Here is a 19,206-nt window from a genome sequence, read left to right as displayed (position 1 = left end):
CATACCTGCTACCTTTACAATCCATCACTAACAACAAGTTGTCACAGATGTTCCACACACATGCAAGTCACCTGGGCTTCATGCTCTGCCATTCAGTACTGGGAACTCCCACTAGTGTTTGAGATTACTGCTTCAGACTCCTCAGCTGAGATGAACTCCAAGACCTCCCCTGAGCAAAACTTGCTTCCAGCAAGTTTTTGCTTTTCAGCAGCAAATTTGTCCTCTTCCTCCACAACAGGCTTCTGCTCTCTGAGGTCTGCAGACAATAAAAACTCCCTCAAGACAGCAGTGGCTCCTACATGCTTTTCCCCTTCAGTATTACATGTAATGGGGTTTTCAAATGCATCTTAGCTGGCTTCTTATGTGGAAGAATATATATCCAAGTGAAAGAGACAGAGTAACTTCTCCTTTTGTACCCTTCAGTCAGCAGGGTATTAAGCATCATAAATAGCTACAATTTGTACTCATCTGCACCTTGCCAGTTTCTCTAAAGAGCTGCTCCTCAAGCTATAATAATTCCCCTTTTATATGGCATCAATGCATCTCTCCAGGCTGTAAAGTCTTTGTGAAACTTTGCATTAGAGTAAGAATTTAACAGTCAGATCCCCCCAAATGCCACATTATTCATGCCAAGAAACAATGTTTCCTGAGTGTCTGACAACCATTAGTGTGAATAACTTCAGTAGGAAGCTTTAATGGAAAAGCTTGGAAGCCTACAACGAGTTAGGAGATGCAACAATCACTTCTGATGGAAAAGTCTTTGTTGCTTCAGGATTTTCAACACAGCATCAGTTGTGGGCTATTGAGAGCATATAAAGTTGGCTATTAAGAGTATATCGTTTCATAGTTTCATAGTTTCATTCAGGGTTGGAAGGGACCACAAGGATCATCTAGTTCCAAACCCCCTGCCATGGGCAGGGACACCCCAACACTAGATCAGGCTGGACAGAGCCTCATCCAGCCTGGCCTTAAACACCCCCAGGGACAGAGCCTCGACCACCTCCCTGGACAACACATTCCAGGGCTTCACCACTCTCATGGGGAAGAACTTCCTCCTCACATCTAGCCTCAATCTCCCCACCTCCAGCTTCATTCCATTCCCCCTAGTCCTATCACTCCCTGAGATCCTGAGCAGTCCCTCCCCAGCCTTCCTGTAGTCCCCTTCAGATCCTGGAAGGCCACAATGAGATCACCTGGGAGCCTTCTCTTCTGCAGACTGAACAGCCCCAACTCCTTCAGTCTGTCCTCACAGGAGAGGTGCTCCAGCCCTCTGATCATCCTCCTGGCCCTTCTCTGGACACCTTCCAGCACCTCCACATCCCTCTTGGAATAGGGGCTCCAGAACTGGACACAGTACTCCAGGTGGGGTCTCAGCAGGGCTGAGCAGAGGGGGAGGATCACCTCCCTTGCCCTGCTGGCCACACTTCTCCGGCTGCAGCCCAGGATCTGATTGGCTTTGCGGGCTGCAAGTGCACACTGAGAGCTCCTGGTGAGCTTTTTGTCCACCAGCACCCCCAAGTCTCTCTCCTCAGGGCTACTTTCCAGCCAGTCCCTGCCCAGTCTGTATTTGTGCCTGGGATTGCCTATATAAACCATTTCTTCGGTCATCTGCACGCTCAGAACTCATTTGGACAAGTCCTTGCACAGCCTCATTGAGATTGAAAGGTAGGTGAAGCACAGATGTCTTCCACCTGACTGATTCTAAGACAACTCTTTCCTGCAGCAGCTCCTGTTAGTGTCCATGTTTTAGGAGGGAAAAACAGGACAGAAAACCAAACAAAACCCAGCCTCCAAGAGCAGCAGAGGAGATTCAAAGGAGACTCTGTAAGAAAACATGATTCAGTGTCAGGTGTTCTGGAAGCACCACGGCAGTGACAAACGACTCTGACGTTCATCTTGCAAATAGCTGTGGTGGTTACAGAAATTGCCACCACTATATTTATCTCTTTCACTCTTCATTGAGAACTTGTCCCTTCCCCAAAAGCAGAGACTACAGAACACAACAGGAATGGTGCTGCTCTTAACAACCTCAAAGAGCGTTTTTCCTAACTGTATCCTGGGCTGCATCAAAAGGTACACAGCCAGCAGGACAAGGGAGGTGATTCTGCCCCTCTACTTTGCTCATGTGGCACCCCATCTAGACTGTGTCCAGCTGTGGAGTGCCCAACACAAGAAGGACAAGGCTCTGTTGGAGAGGGTCAAAGGAGGGCCACAAAGTTGATCAGAGGGATGGAGCACCTCTCCCACATGGACAGGCTGAGGGAGTTGGGCCTGTTCAGCCTGGAGAAGAGAAGGCTCTGGGGAAACAGTATTAGTGGCCTTCCAGTACCTGAGGGGGGCCTACAGGAAAGTTGAGATAAACTTATTTTATAAGGACATGTGGTGACAGGACATAGGGCAATGGTTTCAAACTAGAGCAGAGTAGATTTAGACTGGACATTAGGAGGAAGTTGTCTACTAGGATGGTGGTGAGACACTGGAAGGGGTTGCTCAGCAGAGTTGTGGACCTCTGATCCCTGGAAGTGTTTAAGACCAGGCTGGATGAGGCTTTGAGTACCCAGGTCTTGTAGGAGATGTCCTTGCCCATGGCATGGGGATTGGAACTAGATGATCTTTAAGATCATTTCCAACTTGAGCCACTCTATGATTCCACAGCAGCATCGATAATAAAAGTTGTAGCTCAGCTGGCATTCAAAAGGATGCCAGTTGCTACTGCATGCCAATCACTGAGCACAGGACAACATGCTCCTCTCACCCATCAGTTACCTAGTGTGAAGCTGCAGAGCCTAGGTCAACACAACAGTAGCAGTGATGTGAGTGATGTTTTTGATTATTCTGCTGTGAAACACATTTTGTCAGCTTTAATCTCACACACAGAATGAGTGTAAACCCCCTGGAAATGGGAGCAGAACCCAGGCCCACAAAATGTCACTCACTTCCAACAGAAACTGCTCCTTCTCCTTTTTGATTTGCTGTTCCACTTCTTCATAGAGATGTTGAATTTCTTCATCATAAGCAGCAATTCTCCTAACAAGAGATACAATTATACTGAGTGAGTCTTTGTAGCACTACTTCAAGTCATGGCTCACGTTATGAATTTGAGCTCCACACTTCTGCCTTAACACCAGAGAATGCTTTAGACATTGTCCAACACTCAAGAGCTCTGAATGGAGCACTTCTGTCCCATGGTGGCTGGACTAGATGACCTTTGAAGGTCCCTTCCAATTCAAAACATTCTATGACTCTGCATCTAAGGTATATTAGCTGGGACAGACTTCTTTCTGAGAGCTGCCTTACTGCCTGACTAACAGCTTTGATGAAATGAATCTGAAAAGCACAGCTGAGGAACAGAAATAAACATTGCACACAAGTTGTGACAGTGACAGTTGTGACAGTCTGGGCAGTGACTGGCTGGAAAGCAGCCCTGAGGAGAGAGACTTGGGGGTGCTGGGGGAAGAGAAGCTCACCAGGAGCTCTCAGTGTGCACCTGCAGCCCAGAAAGCCAACCAGATCCTGGGCTGCATCAGGAGAAGTGTGGCCAGCAGGGCAAGGGAGGTGATCCTCCCCCTCTGCTCAGCTCTGCTGAGACCCCACCTGGAGTACTGCCTCCAGTTCTGGAGCCCCTATTCCAAGAGGGATGTGGAGGTGCTGGAAGGTGTCCAGAGAAGGGCCAGGAGGATGATCAGAGGGCTGGAGCACCTCTCCTGTGAGGACAGACTGAAGGAGTTGGGGCTGTTCAGTCTGGAGAAGAGAAGGCTCCCAGGTGACCTCATTGTGGCCTTCCAGGATCTGAAGGGGGCTCCAGGAAGGCTGGGGAGGGACTGCTCAGGATCTCAGGGAGTGATAGGACTAGGGGGAATGGAATGAAGCTGGAGGTGGGGAGATTCAGGCTGGAGGGGAGGAGGAAGTTCTTCCCCATGAGAGTGGTGAAGCCCTGGAATGGGTTGTGCAGGGAGGTGGCTGGGGTCCTGTCCCTGGAGGTGTTTAAGCCCAGGCTGGATGAGGCTGTGGCCAGGCTGATGTAGTGTGGGGTGTCCCTGCCCATGGCAGGGGGGTTGGAACTAGATGATCCTTGTGGTCCCTTCCAACCCTGACTGATACTATGAGACTATGATACTAGGTATATTTCACTGTAGGGAGAGAAAAAAAAGACCTAGAGAGCTCCCTTTTCCTAACACAACATTGCAATTATTATCACTGCAGTTTGATACAGGAAGGATTGCACTTAGCAGATGCTTTTGTTTGGGCAGAAAACAAATTAACAGTTGAAAGGGAACAAAGCAGCTGCTTTGTTTTGCTACTGCAAAACTCACTTTTCATCACACTCAGGAGACATTCCAGAAGTATTTTCAATAGAGATTAATAGGGCCTTCAAACGACTCTACTGTATACTCCTCCTCGTTCTCCTTGCTACAGCTGTTCCTTGAGCAATCTGCAGAATGCATCTGTTACAAATAAATACTTAATTGCCTAGGCATTAACATCATTAAGAACAAGCCAAGGAGTATACAGTAGAAAAAAGCCCTGAAGTTTGTCACCTGGGTATGTGTTCTTTCACCTTCCTTGCTTTTGTTGGTGTTTTTGTTACCTAATACTGCATACCTGACAGGTTTTCACTTACTAAAGGCCTGGTTCTCTTCTCAGTTAAAGCTAATTGGAAAGAATTTGGAAAGAAACTTCACCAAATCTACGAAGCAAGTAAGAGGGAGAAACACTAGAAACAAGCCTTTCCCCCTTGCAAACATCAGAACACCTGACATTGCCAGCTTGCATTTTCAATCACAGGTAAAGTATTGAGGGGGGAAGGCATTTTCTCAGGATTTACAGCAACAGTAAACATGTATCAAGCTACCCCAATCTGAGGAACACTGTTGCTCTCACTCATATTTATGTAAATCTTGATTAAGTAGAAATGCAGCTCAGACAAGGGGCTCTTCGTGTGACTGGAGGTGTTTAAGGCCAGGCTGGATGAGGTTCTGGCCAGGCTGATCTAGTGTGGGGTGTCCCTGCCCATGGCAGGGGGGTTGGAACTAGATGATCCTTGTGGTCCCTTCCAACCCTGAATGATACTATGATACTATGATACTATGACTGCAATGCTTCAAAGAGTGCCAGAACATTCAGGAGCCCTTCTTGCTGCCTTACTCCTCTCATAGTGGCAACTCATGTTCTAATATCAATTTTTCTTTTCTTAAAACAGAGAAAATGCTTCATCAGACACTAGCACCCATCAGTGGAATACAATTACACACACTCATAAAGATCTATTTATTTAGAGTGGCAGAGATGCTAAGTGTTTAAAAGTATTGTGCTCATGCAGTACAATGTCATTTTGATCAGGGCTGGACTGACTATGTACTGACTATGTACAGGACTAGGGGGAATGGAATGAAGCTGGAGGTGGGGAGATTCAGGCTAGATGTGAGGAGGAGGTTCTTCACCATGCGAGTGGTGAAGACCTGGAATGGGTTGTCCAGGGAGGTGGTCGAGGCCCCGTCCCTGGATGTGTTTAAGAGCAGGCTGGATGAGGCTCTCTCCAGCCTGATCTAGTGTGGGGTGTCCGTGCCCATGGCAGGGGGGTTGGAACTAGATGATCCTTGTGGTCCCTTCCAACCCTGAATGAAACTATGAAACTATAAAAGATCCTGTGACTTGCACATGCAGGACACATTTCAGCAGTGTTTCCATGGGAATCATTCAGATTCTCCTTGCTTATGTGTGACAGAAAGAATAACTTTAGTCCCATATTACCAGGCAGATGATTTAGACATTTCTCTCTTCTCATTTGTTTGGAAGGATCTGGTGGAACTATCAAGAATACATCCAGGAGGTAATTCTGGATGTAGCAAACTTTTTAGTTGCTCTGGCACATAAGTACCTGCCATCGCTGCAGGCTCACCAACCCCCAGCAGGCTCAACAATACCCAGGCTCAACCATTCCAATTAAACAGAAAGATAAACAGAAAGATAAAATAATATACTGTTATAATTCAAAGTGTAAGTGTAACAGTTCTAAGGAACATAACTAACAAGCAGCAGAAAAAATGATGCAATGCATGAGCTGGCAAATATTCCCCACATGCAGCCAGGGGAAAGTAACCAAAGGCTTCACTGCTATGTGAAAAGTGCAAAATTTTGATTAAAGCCCCATCCCCCAGGATCATATCATAGTATCATAGTATCATTCAGGGTTGGAAGGGACCACAAGGATCATCTAGTTCCAACCCCCCTGCCATGGACAGGGACACCCCACACTAGATCAGCCTGGCCACAGCCTCAGCCAGCCTGGCCTTAAACACCTCCAGGGACAGAGCCCCAACCACCTCCCTGCACAACCTATTCCAGGGCTTCACCACTCTCATGGGGAAGAACTTCCTCCTCACCTCCAGCCTCAATCTCCCCACCTCCAGCTTCATTCCATTCCCCCTAGTCCTATCACTCCCTGAGATCCTGAGCAGTCCCTCCCCAGCCTTCCTGGAGCCCCCTTCAGATCCTGGAAGGCCACAATGAGGTCACCTGGGAGCCTTCTCTTCTCCAGACTGAACAGCCCCAACTCCTTCAGTCTGTCCTCACAGGAGAGGTGCTCCAGCCCTCTGCTCATCCTCCTGGCCCTTCTCTGGACACCTTCCAGCACCTCCAGATCCCTCTTGCAATAGGGGCTCCAGACCTGGAGGCAGTACTCCAGGTGGGGTCTCCCCAGGGCTGAGCAGAGGGGGAGAATCACCTCCCTTGCCCTGCTGGCCACACTTCTCCTGCTGCAGCCCAGGATCTGATTGGCTTTCTGGGCTGCAAGTGCACACTGAGAGCTCCTGGTGAGCTTCTCCTCCCCCAGCACCCCCAAGTCTCTCTCCTCAGGGCTGCTTTCCAGTTTTACTCAGTGCATAATTATAAACTAAGATTTTTTGGTGATGTGATCTTTCTCTTTCAGGCTCAACAGAGATCCAAAAAGCTAAACCGACTGGACAGATGGGCAGAGTCCAATGGGATGGCTTTCAACAAGTCCAAGTGCCGAGTGCTGCACTTTGGCTACGGCAATCCCATGCAGAGCTATAGGCTGGGGTCGGAGTGGCTGGAGAGCTCCCAGACAGAGAGGGACCTGGGGGTACTGATCGACAGCCACCTGAATATGAGCCAGCAGTGTGCTCAGGTGGCCAGGAGGGCCAATGGCATTCTGGCCTGCATTAGGAATAGTGTGGCCAGCAGGAGCAGGGAGGTCATAGTGCCCCTGTACTCTGCTCTGGTTAGGCCGCACCTTGAGTACTGTGTCCAGTTCTGGGCTCCTCAGTTTAAGAAGGACATTGAGACACTTGAGCGTGTCCAGAGAAGGGCAACAAGGCTGGGGAGAGGCCTTGAACACAAGCCCTATGAGGAGAGGCTGAGGGAGCTGGGATTGTTTAGCCTGGAGAAGAGGAGGCTCAGGGGTGACCTCATTGCCCTCTACAACTACCTGAAGGGTGGTTGTAGCCAGGAGGGAGTTGGCCTCTTCTTCTCCCAGGCAACCAGCACCAGAACAAGGGGACACAGTCTCAAGCTGCGCCAGGGGAGGTTTAGACTCGAGGTGAGGAGGAAGTTCTTCACCGAGCGAGTCATTCGGCATTGGAATGGGTTGCCCAGGGAGGTGGTTGAGTCATCGACCCTGGAGGCGTTCAAGGGGAGATTGGACGTGGCACTTGGTGCCATGGTCTAGGCATGGGGTCTGTGTTGATAGGTTGGACTCGATGATCCTCGAGGTCCTTTCCAACCTAAGTGATACTGTGATACTGTGATACTGTAAACATGGCCATGGTTATACTCCAGCACACAATATGTCTAATGCACTGGCAGACCTCTTCTGTGAGGGTGTCAGGAATCTTTGTTGAAATTCTTTTAACCAGGGGACCGTAGTGGCAGGTTTTAAATTTCTCCTCCAACAATTGTTTTAATTGCTTAACATAAGATATAAAACTGAGATGAAGTTAATGTGACGAAATCAGAGTGGGTCAGTTTGTTACGGTTTGAAGGTGGAACTTTTGCCTAGCTCCTAACTACAAAAACAGGAACAGGAACTTTCTGGAGATTTTTGAGTAAAAGGTAAATCAATTACTATGAGACACAGAACAATGACAGAGATAGGTATATATCATTCCATTCATTTGCTAAGGTGGATAAAAAGCAGCTGCATAAACATTTCTGTCTCTCCTTTGCCTCTTCACTCATGCTGATACTAGCTGGTGCTTCTGCTTGACTTTGGCTGCGTTCCTTGTTGTGGCTAAGCACTAAAGCAAGCTAATCTAACTGCTTGCTTTCTCTGTCCCTTGTACAGGGGGGACAAAGAGGGAGCTATTTGTTCCCCTCTGGCTTTGGCCAGAGGCATCTGTGTTGTTTATAATGTACAAATACATGCAAATATATTTTGTACAAACTCATTGCATCTCATAGTTCAAGATTTTAGTTTGCTTGTAAATATAGCTTCATTTGCTTCCAACCTGTCTGAGTGATTTATTTTGAGGCTAATTCTCCAAATTCATGTTGGGGAGTAATTCCTAAACCCACATTTAATTACTGCTTATCCAAACATGGGGCTTTGCTCAATTGATTAAGGAAGCAAATGATTGAGGATAGGTATTAGGTAGATAAATGTATGTGTTAGATTAGGTATTAGTAGATAAATGTATGTATAGCAAAACTATTTTAGACTTTGAAGCTGCTTGTTAAACTATTTTAACTATTTTAATGAGAACCAGTGAACCAGGATGTAGGCTGGATATAGCAGCTCACTAGCAATTCCCATATAAAGGAAAATATTAGTTCAAGGCTAAGGGGCTATGACAGCTGGCAAGAAGACAATGGAAGGAGAAGCAGTCAAACTAGTTCAGAGGTACAGGGTGAAAAGTACAGCTGTGAAGACTATTTACTTCATCCTAAGACCCCTGTTTATGACCACCAGATGGCTCTGTGCATGCACAGAAGAATCCTGGGGATGAGCTATGCAAATGGTTTCTTGGAACTAATTATCTCAGCCCCACCATTTCGTGGACTTATAATTACTATGTGAGATTAGTCACTACACAAATCCCTTGCTAACAGTGCATGGTGTGCAAGCTTTGTGGAGCAAGCCCCTTGCACCCAGCGCCGCAATAAGCATACCTGCTTCATAACTCCTCAAGAGTTTGCTTCCGTGTCTCACAAATACAAAGCTACTTTGGATTCTCTGGCCTGTTGGTGTCCCTCTTGCATCCTGGCCTGCATCAGGAACAGTGTGGCCAGCAGGAGCAGGGAAGTCATTGTGCCCCTGTGCTCTGCACTGGTTAGGACACACCTTGAGTCCTGTGTCCAGTTCTGGGCCCCTCAGTTTAGGAAGGACATTGAGAGACTTCACAGTATCACAGTATCACTTAGGTTGGAAAGGACCTCGAGGATCATAGAGTCCATCCTATCAACACAGACCCCATGACTAGACCATGGCACCAAGTGCCACATCCAATCCCCTCTTGAACACCTCCAGGGATGGGGACTTCACCACCTCCCTGGGCAACCCGTTCAAATGACGAATGACTCGCTCGGTGAAGAACTTTCTCCTCACCTCGAGTCTAAACCTCCCCTGGCGCAGCTTGAGACTGTGTCCCCTTGTTCTGGTGCTGGTTGCCTGGGAGAAGAGGCCAACCCCTTCCTGGCTACAACCTCCCTTCAGGTAGTTGTAGAGGGCAATGAGGTCACCCCTGAGCCTCCTCTTCTCCAGGCTAAGCAACCCCAGCTCCCTCAGCCTCTCCTCACAGGGCTGTGCTCAAGGCCTCTCCCCAGCCTTGTTGCCCTTCTCTGGACACGCTCAAGTCTCTCAATGTCCTTCTTAAACTGAGGGGCCCAGAACTGGACACAGGACTCAAGGTGTGGCCTAACCAATGCAGAGCACAGGGCACTATGACCTCCCTGCTCCTGCTGGCCACACTATTCCTAATGCAGGCCAGGATGCTATTGGCCCTCCTGGCCACCTGGGCACACTGCTGGCTCATATTCAGGTGGCTGTCGATCAGCACCCCCAGGTCCCTCTCTGTTTGGCAGCTCTCAGCCACTCCGACGCCAGCCTATAGCTCTGCATGGGATTGCCGTAGCCAAAGTGCAGCCCCTGGCACTTGGACTTGTTGAATGGACACTTGAAGGTGTCCAGAGAAGGGCAACAAGGCTGGGGAGGGGCCTTGGGCACAGCCCTGTGAGGAGAGGCTGAGGGAGCTGGGGTTGCTTAGCCTGGAGAAGAGGAGGCTCAGGGGAGACCTCATTGCTCTCTACAACTCCCTGAAGGGAGGTTGTAGCCAGGTGGGGGTTGGTCTCTTCTCCCAGGCAACCAGCACCAGAACAAGGGGACACAGTCTCAAGCTGTGCCAGGGGAAGTTTAGGCTGGAGGTGAGGAGAAAGTTCTTCACTGAGAGAGTCATTTGCCATTGGAATGTGCTGCCCAGGGAAGTGGTGGAGTCACCATCCCTGGAGGTGCATTTACACATATATAAATATAAATTAAAATTAGTAGGGAGATCAATTCTGTGCCTTAAAGTAACCCCCAGTAACATACCACAAATTTCCTCTCTGCAGGACCACATGTATGTTACAGTATGCATACATATATGATGCCTGTTATCACATGTATTATAAACTTACACATAAGCTTACTGAGCTCCATGAAAACAAGTTTCTAAGAGATGTTAACACTGGCATAGGCTAAGTGTTAAAAGTATTAAGTGGATTATTATTAAGCCTGAGGATTAACTACCTGAACAACAAGTGAGAAACTCCTGGAGATTATATGAGGAATTGCTGTAGATATCGATTAAGAGTGAGAAACTGGCAAAGTGCAGACAGCACCCTGACGGACAGCTTTCACAGGTGGTCTGGCAGGGGTGATGCAGTAACCAGCCAACCTCACTGCTACCTGAAGGAGAGTTTTTGGCACCTTTTAGGAAGAAGAGTCAAGCCAAGGAGAGCCATCCAGACAACCACATCAATAACACCATATTAGAGCAAGATTACTTAGGCACCAATATTAGAAAGCAGAAATTTGCATACAGATGCAGAAAAACTGGGATGAACAATGAAAAAATATTTAGGGACAAGTATTTTATTTATGAAGAGGCAAGGACAGAGAAAGGAACCAAGCTGGCTGTGAAGCACTATCACTCTGATGGTTAGTATAACTGTTCATTCAAGACTTGTGTTTGATTATCCCAGGCTATGCTGTCTTGCTATTTCTAACTGTGTGAACTCAACAGCTATTATTCATGTGCACTACTTATTAGCATAACTCTGAACTACCTAGCAAGGAGGGGAGAGCTCCATCCAGAAAACCTCACTGAGCTGATAAACGGAGGTAAAGGGACTAGGGTCCCTGCATGGGCATTAGATGGACTTTAAAATTGTCATCATATCTGAAGGATCTATGATGGTTATTGAGTGAGCAAACTTCAGTCCAGCTGAATCAGCCAGCAAATAGAAGGAGACCCACACCTGGAAAGATCCACAGTCTGAGTCAAAGAATTCAGTCAGGGGCTCAGGCTGCAAGCAGGAACATGCACTAGTCTAACATCTATGCTAATATTCAAAGGATCTGTAAATGCAAGTTTGTTTCTGACTAATGTAAGCATGGGGGGCAGCTGCATGTGTGTACATCTGCTCTAGAAACAATTCAGTGCTGACAAAGTGGATGGGAGAAACAGGGTCAGGACAGGATCAGGATCAGGACTGTTGTCCTTCATGTTTCTACAGCTGCTGCTTGTTTAGATGGGTGCCAGTAGAGGCCCTGCTTTCTAATCATCTGATCAGCACTGCTCTGCAGGGTACCCTAAGTGTGATGTATCTTCATGTGTGTGTACTAAAGGCACATTCAACCTCACTACTGGGTGGACCTATAAATAGGAACAACAGCAGCATACTGTACTTATTGAATCAGGACAGTATAATGAATGAAAATACGCAAGTGTGAAAGCTCCAGAAGAAGAAACAGGTGTAAAAATCACAGAATAACTTAGGTTGGAAAAGACCTTCAAGATCATTGAGTCCAACCATTTACCCTACTCCACCAAGTCCAACACTTGGCCATGTCCCCAGGCACCACATATCACAGTATCACAGTATCACTAAGGTTGGAAGAGACCCCAAAGATCATCAAGTCCAACCTGTCACCACAGACCTCATGACTAGACCATGGCACCAAGTGCCACATCCAATCCCCTCCTGAACACTTCCAGGGATGGTGACTCCACCACCTCCCTGGGCAGCACATTCCAATGATGAATGACTCAGAGAACAACTTTCTCCTCACCTCCAGCCTAAACTTCCCCTGGTGCAGCTTGAGACTCTGTCCTGTTGTTCTGGTGCTGCTTGCCTGGGAGAAGAGACCAATCCCCTCCTGGCTACAACCACCTTTCAGGTAGTTGTAGAGGGCAATGAGGTCTCCCCTGAGCCTCCTCTTCTCCAGGCTAAGCAACCCCAGCTCCCTCAGCCTCTCCTCACAGGGCTGTGCTCAGGGCCTCTCCCCAGCCTTGTTGCCCTTCTCTGGACATGTCTACATGATTTTTGAACACATCCAGGAAGAGTGACTAAACCACCTCCCTGCACAACCTATTCCAATGCCTAACAACCCTTTCAGTGAGAAAAGTTTTTCTACTGTCCAGCCTGCACCTTCCCCGAGGCAGCTTGTGGCTTTCTCCTCTCATTCTATTACCAGTTACTAGTCATCACTAGAAGAATAAATAGGATGGGTTGACAGTATAGGTTGGCAGGGCACAAACATCCCAGCACATGCACACAAAGCTTCTCAGGTCACACAAGTTAGGGAAAAAAAGGAACAACTTAAGACAAAAGCGTAGCCTACATCCAGGAAATGAGATCAAAGGCTGAGAGCAGACTGCATTATTATTGCCAAGTGACTCACAGAGGGGAGTTGGGAAGGAAAACCAAAACATCATGTTCATTCTCAATCCCAATCTTATTGATTGTCACCAAGACATGACCCCGCAGTAAATCCTGGGCAGTTTATGTGGATGCACGCATCATTGTGCTAGTAAGTATGAAGTATAAAAAGAAAGTAATTTTTCTCCCACTGTATTCTTTTCTCAAGCTTTGCTGCTATTTGTTGTGGCAATGCCAGCGACGAGCAGTGTGAGCAATCTGGCAGTGCAGGCCTAGAGCCTGGCATGGGGGCAGGCCATGCTCAGCATAAGTGCAGAGCCAGCTAGCAGTGGAGCAAAACACTGCTGTGCCTGCAGCATGGAACTAAAGCAGGACACTGGTAGCTATAAACATGGACAGTTATCTTGGGACAACAGGACATGCACCTGCATCAACAACCTCGTGTGTCGTGAGTAGTTGGACCAATAATCTATAACAGTGCCATGTGTGGTCACTCATAGGGAACCAGTGAAGCCATGCCAACGAGGCATTCTCAGTTTACATAAGTTGTAGAAGTTCCCTTGCTACACACTTCTGCCTTTCCTTTCCCTTCCCTTCTTTTTCTATGCTTTACTTTCCTGTGCTATACTGGCACCACAGGCCTGCACCATAGGCCTGCACTACCGGAACAATAAAGGAACAACACTCGATCACATTGGTCAGCTGTAGTGACTCCAATCTCCATCATCTATAATTTGTACCTAGTTTAAAACACAAGAGGTTATGCTCCCTCACTGTTACCAAAGACAATATGATTCCCCTGAGAGTTCAGGCTTCTTCCAGCTATTGATTACAGAGAAAACAATGACCTGTGTGCTGAAATTAGAGGTGTTATCAGAAGCAACAAAAAGAACTAATTATATAACTGGTTTTACTACAAAGGCATAGAAACCAATTCATCCTCAAGGCAGAGATTTCATGTCACCCAGAAATGTAAGGTAATGCTAATGATCACCTCTGTGCTTATTCACAGGTATTAAACAGATGAGATTATTCCTTCAGTACCCCCAAATTAGAGGAGTCTAACAAACAAAAGGAGTTCCTGGTTTTTCTGAATGCCATCTGGTACCCAGCTGATCTCACTAGCAGTGAATTGCTTCATGTTGTACTAACAGTGCAAGGAAATATTAGACATCTGCAAAAGAATTTTAGTAAACAAAACCTGTTAACTGGAACAGAAAAGCTAATTTCAGCCTTTTCCCATTATAATTAATTATGGTGGAGTCACCGTCCCTGGAGGTGCTCAAGAGGAGATTGGACATAGCACTTGGTGCCATGGTCTAGTCATGAGGTCTGTGGTGACAGGTTGGACTCGATGATCCTCGAGGTCTCTTCCAACCTTAGTGATACTGTGATACTGTGATACTGTGAATTAATGTTGTAGGTACTCCTCAGGACTAATAAATTGTACTTTACAGGAACCCTTGTGATTATAGTCCTCAGGTCTTCACTGAGCCACCACGTTTATCTCAAAGGTTCAAATAGAAGGTAAGGCAGTTATACAATGACACAAACAGTCCAACAGTGAGAAGTACTAACTTCTTTAGAATGCATTCCAACTCATTCTTCTCATTCTCTGCTTCTTGGAGCTGAGAAAAAATTCTGACCAGGAGCTCCTCAAAACTGGAAAGTAAATGAGGTTCATCTTTTCTCAGCTGCAGCCAAAGGCGCTTCACATCACTCTCGCTGAAAGAAAATATCATGAAGAATTTGTTAACAAGGAACATTTTTCAGGCTACAAAACATGTTCCATCCTAGTGGATGGAGGCTTCAACATCACTATCCAGAACATATGGGCTATGAAAAGCAAGGGCTGCGTAAGCAGTACCCTTAAGTGAAGAGTGGGTGGGTGGCACAGAATGGAAATTGCATTCATTAAGAACAGTGCATCACAAAGCTTGGCAGATGTGGCTCAGTTGGTAGTGCATAAGACCCTTAATGGGAAGGTCGTGAGTTCAAGCCTTCAGTGGGCAGTAGTGTCCTCCCTACTCAACTGCAGAGCATTACAGGAACTGCTGTCTAGTGCCAGACACTACATCTAAAGAGGAACTGATAAGAAAGGAGACAGATGAGAAACACTGCACTGTCCCCATCTCTTCTGTTAGAGGCTCCCAGCAATCTAGTGAGGAAGGAGCTGTGGGAAAGCTAATCACAAGCACCTTCTCATGAGACAGGAATGAGATGATCTGCAAAGTTACTCAGACAAGTTAACAAACTGCATTTGTACTGCCTGCCCCATTTTCAACCCCTTTTAATGTCACAGAGGGGCTGCTTCAAAAATCACAACATGAGAACTTGTATCAATAGAATGTTTTGTTTCCCAATCTGTTCAGCACACAGTGGAAAAGAGTTCTACTGTCAGTAAGTTTTTTGATACTTTGCCAAAAATTCTTCTGAGCAACTTCTTTTGTTTGTCTTTTCCAGGTGCATCTTAAGCCTGAACCTAGCCAGCAAACATCACTACATCTAAAGGACTAAATAAGGATGTGGGTAGAAAAAGGGGCTGATAAAAACCCTCTTCATAAAGAAAGTCGTTCAGGATGGCTGCCAGTCTAACTCTTCCCTGTCAGATTAAGAGCACTGCTGAGCAGTTTTATTTCATGGTAAAGATCACTGATGCATTTCTTAAACAGTCCTACTCTATGTCCAGATTCTCTCCCATTTTTGCCCCATGCATTCGTTGTGATTGACCAATGAATGTCAGGCCAACACAAAAGAATCTCTTAGAGCAGTATTTGCATTCTTTGTTTCAGAGTGAGTCATCCTGGTCCTGGAAAAGGTAGTGTTATCCAAGCAATCACAACATGTAATCATGTGTGCAGGGCAGAAAAAGCAAGGAAAAGGGGAGAAACCATTATCCCTTATAGTTAATTGCTACACTTTAAGCACTCTTGCAATAAAACCCCAGTGATCATGCACTGCTTGATTGAAAATCAGTGGCATTTGTGGATTAGAGGAGAGGAGAAGAGAAGAGGTGGCTCAGGGGAGACCTCATTGCCCTCTACAACTACCTGAAGGGAGGTTGTAGCCAGGAAGGGGTTGGTCTCTTCTCCCAGGCAACCAGCACCAGAACAAGAGGACACAGTCTCAAGCTGTGCCAGGGGAGGTTTAGGCTGGAGGTGAGGAGAAAGTTTTTCCCAGAGAGAGTTGTTAGCCATTGGAATGTGCTGCCCAGGGAGGTGGTGGAGTCCCCATCCCTGGAGGTGTTCAAGAGGGGATTGGATGTGGCACATGGTGCCATGGTCTAGTCATGAGGTCTGTGGTGACAGGTTGGACTTGATGATCTTTGAGGTCTCTTCCAACCTTGGCGATACAGTGATACTGTGATACTGTGATTACCTGCTAGTAATGAGCTATTCTCAAAACTCACAGCATATCAGTGGGTTCATGTCACAACTTTCATGTGGCAGCAACACATATTTCATATGTGGAAATTTTAGTTGAATGGAATTTTATCATGTATGACAACCAAGAAAATTATTTTTCAAAGAATCTCTGTGTTACAGAGCAGCCTTGGTTCTTGGTTCACCTTGGATCAGAGGGCTGGAGCACCTCTCCTGTGAGGACAGACTGAAGGAGTCAGGGCTGTTCAGTCTGCAGAAGAGAAGGCTCCCAGGTGACCTCATTGTGGCCTTCCAGCATCTGAAGGGGGCTTACAAGAAGGCTGGGGAGGGACTGCTCAGGATCTCAGGGAGTGATAGGGCTAGGGGGAATGGAATGAAGCTGGAGGTGGGGAGATTCAGGCTGGAGGTGAGGAGGAAGTTCTTCCCCATGAGAGTGGTGAAGCCCTGGAATGGGTTGTGCAGGGAGGTGGTTGGGGCCCTGTCCCTGGAGGTGTTTAAGGCCAGGCTGGCTGAGGCTGTGGCCAGGCTGATCTAGTGTGGGGTGTCCCTGCCCATGGCAGGGGGGTTGGAACTAGATGATCCTTGTGGTCCCTTCCAACCCTGACTGATACTGTGATACTATGATTCCATTAAAATCAAACCCAGAGCTGCATCATGAAAGCTCATACAATCCATTACTGTTGCTGCAAAGACTCACTCATCTAAAACCTTTTTAGCTCCAAGCTGATTCATCAGATTTGAGAACTGGAATTCTTCATCCTCATCATCACTCATGGTCTCTTCACAGGTAAATGTGCAGGCTGTTTCACCTTCTGACCGTTGCATCATCTCATTGTTCAAAGCAATCTGCTCCAAAAGAAAGTGGCCTAAGAATTAGAAATTACACACATCAGCACTTTCACAACTTACTATAAGGAGCAATGTCACTGAAGACCAATAGACTAAAGATCACATTTCAGAGCAAATATAATTTGTTTACAAGAAAAGGGAATACAATGAAGCAACAGAAGGATGAGATGTGACGAGAGGATCCCCGAGCTCCCGGGGAGATTTTGTGCCCAGTTTAATGTGCAGACTTCAGTAAATGACTCGCTTCAAAATTCACAATCACCCTGGAAAACATCAGCCTTTCATTGCTTTTCTCTCTGCATCCAGCACAGTGGGTTGACAACAGACAACAGAACATGCTGCAAAGAGAGATTACAGTAAAATTCAGGTTTGCCACATTTAGAAACATCAAAGGGATTTTCCTGCACTAATTGGTGTAGTACAAGCTTCATCCAGACTCTGCTCTGGTTTCTCCATTCTCTAGTTCACTCAGGACCTCCCTTAACACAAAATCTTGATTTTGGACAGAGTGCTTCCAAATGTAATCTTAATTTAACTGAGAAGGAGCCCTGGGGGTCTTGGGTGTACCCTCAGGTGGGGATGGGTTATCTCTGGGTCTGTTTTGGGATCTTTCTTTGTCACTGTGTTTTTTGGTTCTCTGTAAAAGCTCACTGCTTTCTATTTAAACTTTCCATCACTTTTGCAATCCGTTTGTCTGAGTGTTTCTTGTTGCCAGGGGTGGGGAAGGGGGCTGCCTCAACCCAGCACATTTACTTATGAAAGTAAAGCAGTAATACTCTAGTTCCTAAGCTTTTAATCTCCTAGACCTAAAGGATAACTTGTTTTAATTAGCTTCTCTTGCAAAATTCTCACAGCTCACACGCCACTGACGAGGGAGGAGGCGCTTCAGACAAGGCACTGCTTTACACTTAGCAGACCAGAAACTGTACAGCTACTGCCAGGTCTTTGGTTCCTGCTGAAGGAGTGCTTCGTGAGAGCTCACTGTCTTCTTCTGACCCACCTGCTGCTCCAGTACAACTGCTCATGGGTCTTGCTGCAAATCTGACTGATGCTTCTCCAAATACTGCTGGAGTGCCCCACTGCAGAGCTGTGGTGGTTCAGGCTGGGTGCTGCCCTGCTGCTGCCACATCAGACACATCTCCAGTGCATGCGTATTTCATCCCATAATGTCCTGCTCCCTACAAAATCCACCTGCAAAGTCCTGCACTTCCTCTTTCTTCCCTTCCTGCTCCTGTGGACATGGTCCCTGTCTGGTAATGGAGGGGGAGTCATCTCGAGGCCTCTTGGGGCCTGGCCAGGCCCAATGCCTGGAGGAGAAGGGGGAAGGGCATCTCAGATCTGCCCAGCTGAGATTAGCCCAACAGTGGAAGTGGGGGTGAAGAGCGAGCCCTGGGGGGTCTGGGTGTACCCTCAGGTGGGGAGAAGGGAAGTGCTGGGAGGCTTTTGGGGGTGCTTTGGGATCTCTCTTTTGTCACTGTGCTTGTGGTTCTCTGTAAAACATTCACTGCTTTTCCATCCAAACTTCCCACCACTTCTGCAATCCATTTGAGCCTCATTTTCCTGCCCATGGTGGGAGGGAAGGAAGGACTGGCCTTTCAACCCACCCCAAGAGTCCAAAGGCACAGATCTCTTCAATATGACACTCCTAAAAATTCAGGAAAAAAGAAAACATACCCAAAGACACCACTGGAGCTTAAAGAGATATCCAGTGTGCTCTGTGCTTTCATGACAGCTATGCTTACTCCTCTGAAAATACCAAGCCTTGACTCTCATCAGTGAAAACATGGAAGTCAAATAACTAACAGCAAGATCTGAACCAAATTCTGCAATATGCATTAAACCAAAACATTTTGCAGCACTAATTCTCATTACTGGTGACAACCTCAAGGCTCAAAGTGCAAAGCTGTGGTTTTAAGCCTCAGGTAGAAGAATTTGCCTTCTCTCAATTTCAGAAAACCTCTTCTTTGTTTGGAAGTTGGAAAGGGCAAGTTCAGAACCACCAGGAATAAAATAATCTTCAAGTAAACAGAATTACACGATCAGGAAGGTGTAAATCTAACATAGATTATATATATATATATTATAATATAGATTATAA

At 46.8% G+C, this 19,206-nt stretch overlaps 1 protein-coding gene across 1 annotated transcript in view; it reads right to left on the bottom strand.

Annotated features, from left to right (window-relative positions):
* Positions 1 to 19,206, bottom strand: part of CRACR2A (calcium release activated channel regulator 2A) — a 91,343-nt gene that overhangs the window by 59,352 nt on the left and 12,785 nt on the right. The window contains 3 exon segments of the mRNA XM_068166071.1: positions 2,937 to 3,027; positions 14,455 to 14,601; positions 16,957 to 17,125. Of these exon segments, the coding sequence (XP_068022172.1) occupies positions 2,937 to 3,027; positions 14,455 to 14,601; positions 16,957 to 17,125 (407 nt within the window).

This window comes from Melanerpes formicivorus, unplaced genomic scaffold (assembly GCF_026170545.1).
Source record: "Melanerpes formicivorus ecotype bairdi unplaced genomic scaffold, bMelFor1.0.p_v2 SCAF_96, whole genome shotgun sequence".
NCBI classification, from domain to species: domain Eukaryota; kingdom Metazoa; phylum Chordata; class Aves; order Piciformes; family Picidae; genus Melanerpes; species Melanerpes formicivorus.
This window is presented reverse-complemented; position numbering and strand designations above follow the sequence as displayed.